Here is a 10063-nt window from a genome sequence, read left to right on the forward strand (position 1 = left end):
GGAAAAAAAAAAAAAAAAAAAAAAAAAGGAAAGAAATGGACAGAGAATTGACATCTGGGCTCATATGAAATACAGATAAGTAATCTTTGGATTGAAAGGTGTGCAGTCTCACTGACAACTAAAGATACTCATGCATATGTGTCAAGGACAAAATCATGACTGACTAGTTTACCAGCTTCCCAGAAACTAAGTCGCAACCTCTCATACCAGACGTAATTGCCATTCTCAACCTCCCATCCCTGATGAATTTATAACCACACCACATACAGAGAGCTCCTGTATTTTTTTCCTTCCTACTATGTGCTACCCAGTCAGAAACAAGGATGGAGAGATGGTATCCCCTGTGCCTGAGAGCAGGGCCACATCTATTGGTTGTACATCACCCCCATATTTAGGCCTGATTACTCCTATATTCCTCCCCAGGCATACACTATACAGTGCTGTCCATGAAACAAGGTGTTTATTTACTGAGCATTTTCTGTGTGTCAGGCACTATGATAGACTCTGGGGATACAAAGGTAGAACAATCAGGTAGTTTCTGTTCTGAAGCTCATAATGGAAATATACATTTCCCCGTGTCACAGATGACGCCATCCTTTCGGCTTCCATCAGACATCTTCATTCCCTCATGATCACTGATCTCTGAGGGGTCCCTCAGCTTGAGCATTCTTGAGTCTGTCTGATCCTTAAAAATGAAATTCCTCCTTCACCTGACATGGTCACCATAGCAACCGTCCCAGCCGGTTGTTCTTCTGCATTTCATAATCTATCCATTCCTCAGTGGACCTCCACCTTGCCACCAGATCTCCTTTCATCAGGGCCACCAATGACCTCTTAATTTCCAAATCCCAGGAGTTTTTCTATTTCTTACCATGCCAGTTCACCGTGCTGTACTTCTCTCTTTGTTGAAACTTTCTATTTCCTTGGTTTCCATACCACCCTCTCCTGGGTCTCCAAACACCTCTGAACCCTCCTGTTTCTCCTTCACACACTCCTCTCTATCCATCTGCTTTGGAAATAGTGACATCTTCCAACATTTCACCCTTGGCCCTTGGTTTGGAGGGTCCGATAATGTCATCTGACCCCTTGCATAGAAAAGAAAACTGGTCCCATTTTCGGAAAAGAAATGTGGCAATGTAGAACCAGCGCTAAAACACTTTTCATTTCTTATTCCACTTTGGGATTTATGCCCCAAGGGAAAAACAGACTTTCCCGTGCAAACAAACAAATGTAACTGAGTCAGAGCTGTTTAGAGTAGCACTACTTCCTGCAGTTTGAAAAAACAATTCTGGGGTGTAACTCAGGAGCATAGCACTTGCCTAGAATCCCTGGATTTCACCCCAGCACCAAACAAGCAAACAAACAACAAAACAAAACAAAAACAAAAGAACCTGGACACACCACAGATACTCACCAAAAGAGAAAACAAAGTGGGACAGATGCTATGCAGCTATTAATAATGACAGCCTGCACTCTTAACTTTTTCAAGGCTTAGAAATGACTTGAGAGTGGAGCAAAGAAGAAGTAATATTTGTAGGCTGGTTTTTTCTATCCAGTGACCTCAGTCACTAACATCGAACCACCGAAAAGCATATGAGTGCCTTGGGCAAGGACACGGCACCTCTGAAAACAGTACGAATGGTTACCCTGGGATGCTCTTGGGTCTAATCACAAGTCCGTTGTTCCCCTTCACTGCTTTCAGATTTGCAACATCATGAACACGCCTGTGGAGGACTGTTTTGCTTTTCAGGTGAGTATTTTTATTTGTTCTGTTAGTTATAGGATAGTCTATCCTGTAGAAAGAGCATTAGAACACATTAGGATCCACTCACTTTCTTAAGGGAAGCAGCCTGAATAAAGTGAAAACATGAGTGGAGAAAAGCCACGTGCCGGGGAAGGTGGCATAGAGTTAACGGGCGATTTCCGAGGTCCCATTCAGTCTCGATACCCGTACCCTCTGCTTTCTGGCCTCTGGACCTTTGCTTCTGTCTTCCTTCCACAACTATCATCTCCTGTCCAGATCCCTCTGCCCTTTATCAACAACCTCAAATGCTGTCACTTCACAAGTTATATTGGGATTTTCCTACAATGTTCATGGAATATAGTTTAGTATTTCTTTTGATTTTATCTCCTCTTTTTTTATATATAACCAGCATTTATGGAGGTCATGAGACACATACGCAAAGTGGCAGTCGGAAAAGGGCGGGGGATAGAAAGGGGATCTTTCGGGGCAGGCTAATGTGGCGTGGGGGAGTCGTGGAACATGTCCCTGAGGAAATTGTGTCTGGTGGTGAGGGGAGAGGAGAAGCCTGCAGGAAAAGAGAACCCTGCAGGCTAACTGGAAGGTGCTGGAGTAGGCTGACAATCACGAGACCACAGGAGAGTGGAAGGAGATTCTAGAGAGACAGGCGGAGGACAGATGATGCAGGGCCTCAAAGGGCATATGCCAGGGAGCTTGTTTCTCTTACCACTTCTTCCTTATTTTATCTTTGGTCACCTTTACTTCTGTTTTAAGCTAATTAAAGTATTGGCTTTCTTTGATGAATGGTTGGCTTTTACCTTTTTTAGCTCTAGGCTCCCTGTCAATATTTGTTGAGTTTAGCATGCTAATATTTAGCAAATCATTAGCAATCAGGAAAAGGTAAGAAAATAAAAATGACTCTTTAGGAAAGCAGCGAATGATCGTTTTACCCTTACAGAACATTATCAAAGGGTATAGAAAGATATACTTCCAAAATTAAGAGTGCACTGCCTATGTTGTGTTTTTTTATCACATCAGTGTGACACGCTTAGAGTTGCTGACGTGATCAATGCCCACCAGAGAATTAGTCTTTACCCAAGTCATCTCACTGATGGAAGTTTAACAACGTTAGTAAAGCAAATGTAATCTTTAGATTCTAATCCAACCCCTCTAACTCATTTTCCGCATAGGAGCCAGAGTGATTTTTAAAAAAATAAGTTGGACTAGTTAATTTGCTTCCTTAACAACCTTTAATGCTATCCTATTTCACTTTCTCTTTATCATGACCTTTGGAAGGAAAGGGCTCCTGAAGGTTCTGTAGCGCAGTGAGCTTGGGAGGTGTTAGGCCTTAAGTTCATCATCCTGTACTCTGGGTTATACAGTATTCTTTATCCTGCAGGACACTCCCACCAGTGCTAAGACAGTATATTAAAGTGTGAAAATAATTATCACCTTACCATTCTAAGAATCTAGAAGTGTCAGAACTGAAGGACACTTACTTCACAAAGCCTTCCTTGACTTCCTTTTCCCTTCTAGCAAGTACCATAAAGAGAACTCAGACATCTTCCCTTCTCTTTATCATGACCTTCAGAAGGAATGGACTCCTGAAGGTTCTGTAGAGAGCTTGGAGGGCGATTGCCCAAGGAGATAAACAGCACGCCAAAAGTAACAGAGAAAGTCAAGTCAAAAGCAAACATTGCAGGATATATCTAAGTGATTGATTCAACATTATGAGAACCACCAGCATTGCCTTTTGAAGCCAGTAATTCACCGTGGTTATCTTTTATATTTGAAAGGGAATTACCACCACCCTGGGATGTTTCTCCTCATCATTATATCCCTAGTACATAATATACTGCCAGGCACACACCAGCCCTGACATCTTAGGGATGGAAACAATACAGTTACCTGGCTTAAGATGGGCTGTTTGCTCATGGCCTTTGTGTATGACTAAAACCATGCAAAATGCAGCAAGCTCCCTCCTCCCTTTCAGCCAATGATTAAGGTTCATGTCACAGCAGGGAGTCCATCACAGCTGTCTGCAGCCTGGAGCGGGAGGAAACCTAAAGTCTGGTGCTTCTCTCCTAGAAAGAGCCGCTGGATGAGTCTGGATGGATGATTAAAAATGTCCTTTCAATGCCAATTGTGAACAAGAAGGAAGAAATTGTTGGGGTGGCCACGTTTTACAATCGCAAAGATGGGAAGCCCTTTGATGAAATGGACGAGACTCTCATGGAGGTTTGACGTGCTGGGAGGACCCTTGTTGGGATTCAGAGTCCACTGACGGCCATGTTTAGCTTCCCTAGCTGTGCAGTGGGACCCTGGTCTGCAGCTGCCCGGCCATGTGGAAGAATAGGGAGGCCACCTTGTTGGTGCAATCCTGACACGCTCTTATTCTTTCCTCTCATTTCTCCACTGCCACACATTGTCAGAGAAATTCACGTTCCCTTTTTTAAAATGTAATAAGCTTCATTTTTAATAGAAGTTTTAGATTCACAACAAAATTTAGCAGATTCTACAGAGTGCCTACATACTCCCTGCCCACACAGGCAAAGAATGTCTTTTCTAAAGTTTGCTAAGTGTAGCGGTGGATGCATATAATCCCAGTTCTCAGGAGGCTGAGGTAGGAGAATCACCGTGAGTTTGAGGCCAGCGTGGACTACATACTGAGTTCAAGGCCAGCCTCAAGTACACAGAAAACCCTGCCTCAAAGAAAAATTGAAGTTATTATGCACAAGAATAAAGCTCAATGTGTGTTAGATCTTAATTTAAAGAGCATTCACCCCCATCTTATTTTATCTTGTCCTCAACACCTCTGAGTAGTGGGCAGCACATAGCTTAGGGAGTCTTGCCCTAATTTCAGTGTCAAACCTGGGTGTTCTGTTTCTGATTTTTCCTTTCTTTTCAGTCTTTGACTCAATTCCTGGGATGGTCTGTCTTAAATCCTGACACCTATGAATCCATGAACAAACTTGAAAATAGGAAAGATGTTTACCAGGACATTGTGAAATATCATGTGAAGTGTGACAATGATGAAATTCAGAATATCCTGGTGCGTAGCATTCTTGTTTCCACTCTAGCAGACATTGTGCCTCGAGATAAGGCAAGACCTGAAGTCCACAGGGACACAGCTAGATGAGGGTTTACTCAGCCATATCCTCCTACCCAGCGCAGATGAGTGGGTGGGTGGCTGGATGGGTGGACAAGTGCTAGAGAGTGGACATAACTACTGCTCATTTTGGACCAGGACAGGTAGCCCTTGCAGGATCTCCTCAGTCTTAGAGCCTGACTCTGGCTTGAAAGCTTTAGAAACTCCACTCTCTTCTGTGCTCAGAGGCTAACTTGTAGTGGAGAAAGAGTCAACTGACTGTAACCTTTAGTCCGAGAAGAAACTTTATCAAATAAATCAGTGGACCATCGTCTGTTTCTCAGAGCCTTCCTCTGATGGGTTCAGCTCACTTAGAAGACCCAAGCAAGTCACAGAAGTTTGGTGAGCAAAAAAGTTCAGGAGGAGTAGGGGACCCTCACATAGTTTTGTCACCTTAGAGTTTGTGAGACAAATTCCCATTTATAATCTTGATGGATGCCTATGAGCATTAGCCAAGGAAGGTGGGCAGAGTAGATTTCTGTCCTCATTGTAAAGATGAAGGACAAAGGGGGAAGGAACTTGTTCCCAAATCACCTAACCTGGCCATAGGTTTTGATTAACCTTTATTATGGTAATGAACAAATTGGCTCCCATCCTTACGAGTGAACTGTGTCAGCAGGTGAGCAGGTCATCATGTTATCCACACAGAAGCAGGAGAAACAGGGATGCTAGAGAGGAATGTTCTTCCTGGGGTAGGAAACAGGCCTCATTGCTTTGAAGAATATGTGAGAATCAGTGACTCGTTATTCCCAGGGTTTTGATCTTAAGGAGACCAAGATGTTAGAAGTAAACTGAGTTAGCTGAGTGGCATTGGATATGGTGCCTGGCTGAAGTCCTAATACTTTGGCTTCTGAGTCTCACAAGTTGAACCACAGAGGTCAGTATTCTCAGAGGTCGTTCTTGTTTTTGTTTTCACAATACTGGGGATTGAACCCAGGGCCTTAACACTGAGGTATATTCCAGCCCCTTTTCTTAAAGGGTTTTTGTTGTTGTTGAGATAGGGTCTTGTTAAGTCATTAAGTTGCCCAGGGTGGGCTTGAACGTGTGATCTTCCTGCCTCAGCCTCCCAGAATGCTGAGATCACAGGTGTGTGCTTCCATACCAGGCTTCAGAGGCTTTCCCTACCCTGGGGAGAAACTACAATAAATTTGATCATTTTGCCCCAATAACTTGGAAATTCAGAGGTGAGGACATCCAATTTAGATGAATTGCCTCAATTTGCTTGACTCAGTCCATAATTTCAGCCACAGTATGATGTGTGGACCCTGTGGAGGCATAGGCACTGTGAACCAGCTGAAAGTTACCAGATTTTGCTCTGAGTCCCGAAATCAGAAACAAAGTAAATGGATCAATGTTCTCTCTCTTCCCTACATTGGTGAAAATAGGTGTAGAAAGAGAAGGAACTTGACTCCAGTAACACAATAAATGAGAGGAAGAATTGGACCATAACCAAAGCCTCTTTACTCTCAGTCATCTGTAAAAATAAAAGTAGCAGCATTTTAGTGCTTACTTTGTGCTTACTGTGACAAGTACTTTACATGCATTATTTATCTTAGCTCTACATACTTTGTTTAAAAAATGATTGCACAATCAAATTTTCACTCACTAGTTGAGGACTTATTAGCCCCACTTTACAAATGAGAAAACTGAGGTTTGGAGGCACTCAGTGATACCGCCGAGGAGCGGAGCTTGCATTTGGATGCAGGTCTGCATGGCTCCAAAGCCCACACCTTTGAATTTGCTGAGCAACGAATGCTGAATGTCAGCCTCTCTCAGTAAGTGACTTTATTGTACGGACTTTGGAGGATGGAGAAAAGTGGAAGTGGGAGTGGACGTGGAGAGGTGCAGGAATGTTTGGGTTTACGATGTGGTAACCTGTCTCTTTTTCTCACTATTTTGGGCCATGACAGAAAACCAGAGAGGCGTATGGGAAGGAGCCCTGGGAGTGTGAGGAAGAGGAGCTGGCTGAGATCCTGGTGAGCACCCCTGGCTCTGATGGGTTAGCTGCATGGGGTGCTCCTGGGTGTGCGTGGGCGTCTCTCTTCAGGGCATGCACTCACCACTCTGCTCAGATCTCCCTGCAGACCCGCGGTGGGGCAGAACTGGTGGTAGTAGTGGGGGCCCAGGAACACTTTCTTTCCCCCAGTCACTTGACTCAATTCCTTATACAGCAAGGTGAGCTACCAGATACAGAGAAATATGAAATTAATAAATTCCACTTCAGTGACTTACCCCTCACGGAGCTTGAGCTGGTGAAATGTGGGATACAGATGTACTATGAACTCAAAGTGGTGGATAAGTTTCACATTCCACAAGAGGTGAGGTCAAACAAATACCTTTGATTCCCCCTTTTTCTTGCTTTCTTTCTCTTAACTCATTCTGTCTAGTTCCATAAAAAGTGCACCCTCAGCATTTGGGATGGAAAGCACTGGCCATGTTGCACAGCTGAGTCCTCGATCAGAAAAGAGATGCACTCTTCTCACAACTGCCGAGCTGCAGGTGTTTTGGCTTCTTGCAGTGGGCTCTGCGGTGCTGATGCTAATGCTGTGGCTAAATAGATGGTGAAGTCAGGTGGGAAATGTGTTTCATTTAAATGGGGTTCTCTTCCTGCAGGATTCCTTTTGAATGTGTGCTGTGAGTTGAAGGGGATGGGAATTGGGGGGTATGTGGTACATAGAATTTCCCCTGATGCAGCCAGTTATCAGAATTGTGAACACACACACACACACACACACACACACACACACACACACCAGCTGTAATGGATCAGAAACTATTTTAACAAGCCCTCCTGGTGATTCTGATATTCACTCAAGTTTGGGAACTACAGGATTAGGAACCCTTATGTTTTCTGCCTCTGCAAGGCACCTGTTAGCTTCACCCAGGGCAGTTGCTCTTGGATACAATTTGGGAATCACTGATAAAGCTCAACCAATAGCATAAGCACAATAACTCAGGCTCATCAATCTTCACAGCATTGAACGGTTTGCAGAATGCCTTCATAACACTTCTGCATTGATTGCTCAGGACCCTGGGGACTTGGCCAGGTTTGTGCTGCCTCACCGACACGCGTGTGCTTGCAGGCTCTGGTGCGGTTCGTGTACTCCCTGAGCAAAGGCTACCGCAGGATCACCTACCACAACTGGCGGCATGGCTTCAATGTGGGCCAGACCATGTTCTCCTTGCTGGTGGTACGTGAGGGCAGACATGGTCAGCGGAGTGGGGGGACCCCACCACACAGGACAGTCTCATGCAGATTCCACATGGCAGCGGCAGCATCATTGTTTGTTTATTGTCTTTTAAGAACTTCAAAAGCAATACCTGCATAAAAGAATTCTAAGAATAGAAAAGCGTATCACATAAAAAGTGAAAGGAAGCTGCAGTTTACCCCTACCCCATCTGGTGGTTGTTATTTAGAGATAACCAGGGTACGAGTCCTTCCAGATTTTCTTTTTGTATACACTCACACACAACACACCTGCACAGAAACATACATAGCATTTATTATGTCTATAACCAGCAAAATAATATTCTGTAATATATTTTTCATTTGAAAATATATATTATCACTTTCTTATGTTTTTATATATATAAATATCAATCATACTATTTCATTATATATGCACACATATGAAACATTTTAATGTCTATATGCATGTTTATATGTTATATATAAACAAAATTTACCATCTTGATCATTTTAGATGTACAATTCATTGGCTTTGAGTGCATTCACAGTGTTTGCAATTTTCAACACTATCTCTAGAATTTTTTATCATTTCAAACAAAAATTCTGCTCCCATTAAATAGTAATTCTAATTCTTCCTAGCCTCCAGTTCCTGGTAACCACTATTCTATTTCCCATCTCTATGAATCTGGCTACTCTTTGATACCTCATTTAAGTGCAGTCATATATTTGGGTTTTTGCTCCTGGCTTATGTCACTTAACCTGTCTTCAGTGTTTATTCATGTTATGATTTTATGACTGCATAGTACAGTCATCCCTTGGTATTTGTGGGTGGTTTTTGCTAGGATTTCCTGTCCCATGGACTGAAAGAGTGCTTTCATTTTCCTTCCCTCTAAAGCACCTGCTAATTCTGTGGGTGCTCAAGTTCCTTACATAAAATGACATAGCATTTGCATATAACCTATGCTTGGTCACCTATATACTTTATACAATCTCTAGATTACAGATAGTACCTAATAAAATGGAATAAAATGGAATATTATGTAAATAGTTGTTACACCTTGCCATGTAGGAATAATGACAAGAAAAAAGGCTACACATGTTCAGTACAGATGCCATTACAAAAAAAATTTTTTTTTGACTCGGTTGAATTCACAGATCTGGAACACACAGATCAGAGGCATGGTTGTATTCTGTTGTTTAAATATACCGTAATGTTTTACCCAGAACACTGTTTTCGGATGTAGAGGCTATTTTCTATCTTTCATTCTGTCAAAAAGCGTTACAGTATTCTTGGGTGGACAAATCTTTGTGTTTGTGTGTCAGTATTTTTGGTTCAGAGTTCAGAGCCCCTATCTTTCATTGTAAAGTGTTTCCCCATGAAAATCATAACAAAAATTTCTCTGGCTTGGGCTCCCTGCTTCATCCCTTTCCCTTCAGACCAAAGCAGGTGCTAGTGACCAAAGGCTAGAATTCTGGCCAGGATAGTAGGAGGTAACAAGGACTATGCTTAGATTTACTTTATTTTTTGCATCAGCATCAGTCCTCCACAGCTCTTCTCCACCCTTTGCTCCAACACCATCATAAACAAGAGTTAAATATATGAAGAAAGTCCCAGGGAAAATGGGATGTGCCTAAACCAGTAGACAGGTTTGGAAGGTTTGTTTTACCAGTCCACTTATGTTCAAAACTTTCCAAACCTTGGTACTTGATGGCTGCACATTTTTCAAAGATTAACTAGTCCAACATCTTCCATCTGCAGTGTGCAGACCAAAATACTAGAACCAGAGAGGCCCGAACCCAGCCAAGGTCACTTAGGAATAAGGCAACCAGCTGCCCCTGTTTACCTGGAACTAGGTCCAGTCTCTGGTCTAGTTTTGAAAATCCCACATCCTAAGGGCCCAGATTTAGCACAGTGGTGCTGCTACCTGACTCGCAAGTGCAAGGTCCCAAGTTTGATTCCCCTGTACCAAAAAAAAAAAAAAAA

At 42.9% G+C, this 10063-nt stretch overlaps 1 protein-coding gene across 11 annotated transcripts in view; it reads left to right on the forward strand.

Annotated features, from left to right (window-relative positions):
• Positions 1-10063, forward strand: part of Pde6a (phosphodiesterase 6A) — a 103574-nt gene that overhangs the window by 72128 nt on the left and 21383 nt on the right. For all 11 annotated transcript variants that reach the window (XR_780822.2, XM_010627155.2, XM_010627156.3 and 8 more), the window contains 6 exons: positions 1703-1750; positions 3830-3979; positions 4650-4793; positions 6800-6865; positions 7061-7207; positions 7973-8080. Coding sequence is in view for 10 of the 11 variants with exons in the window: in XM_010627155.2 (XP_010625457.1) it covers positions 1703-1750; positions 3830-3979; positions 4650-4793; positions 6800-6865; positions 7061-7207; positions 7973-8080 (663 nt within the window). In the remaining variant the exon portion in view is untranslated. The remainder of the gene's footprint in view (positions 1-1702; positions 1751-3829; positions 3980-4649; positions 4794-6799; positions 6866-7060; positions 7208-7972; positions 8081-10063) is intronic.

Source organism: Fukomys damarensis, unplaced genomic scaffold, assembly GCF_012274545.1.
Source record: "Fukomys damarensis isolate Sample0158 unplaced genomic scaffold, DMR_v1.0_HiC HiC_scaffold_3, whole genome shotgun sequence".
NCBI lineage: Eukaryota > Metazoa > Chordata > Mammalia > Rodentia > Bathyergidae > Fukomys > Fukomys damarensis.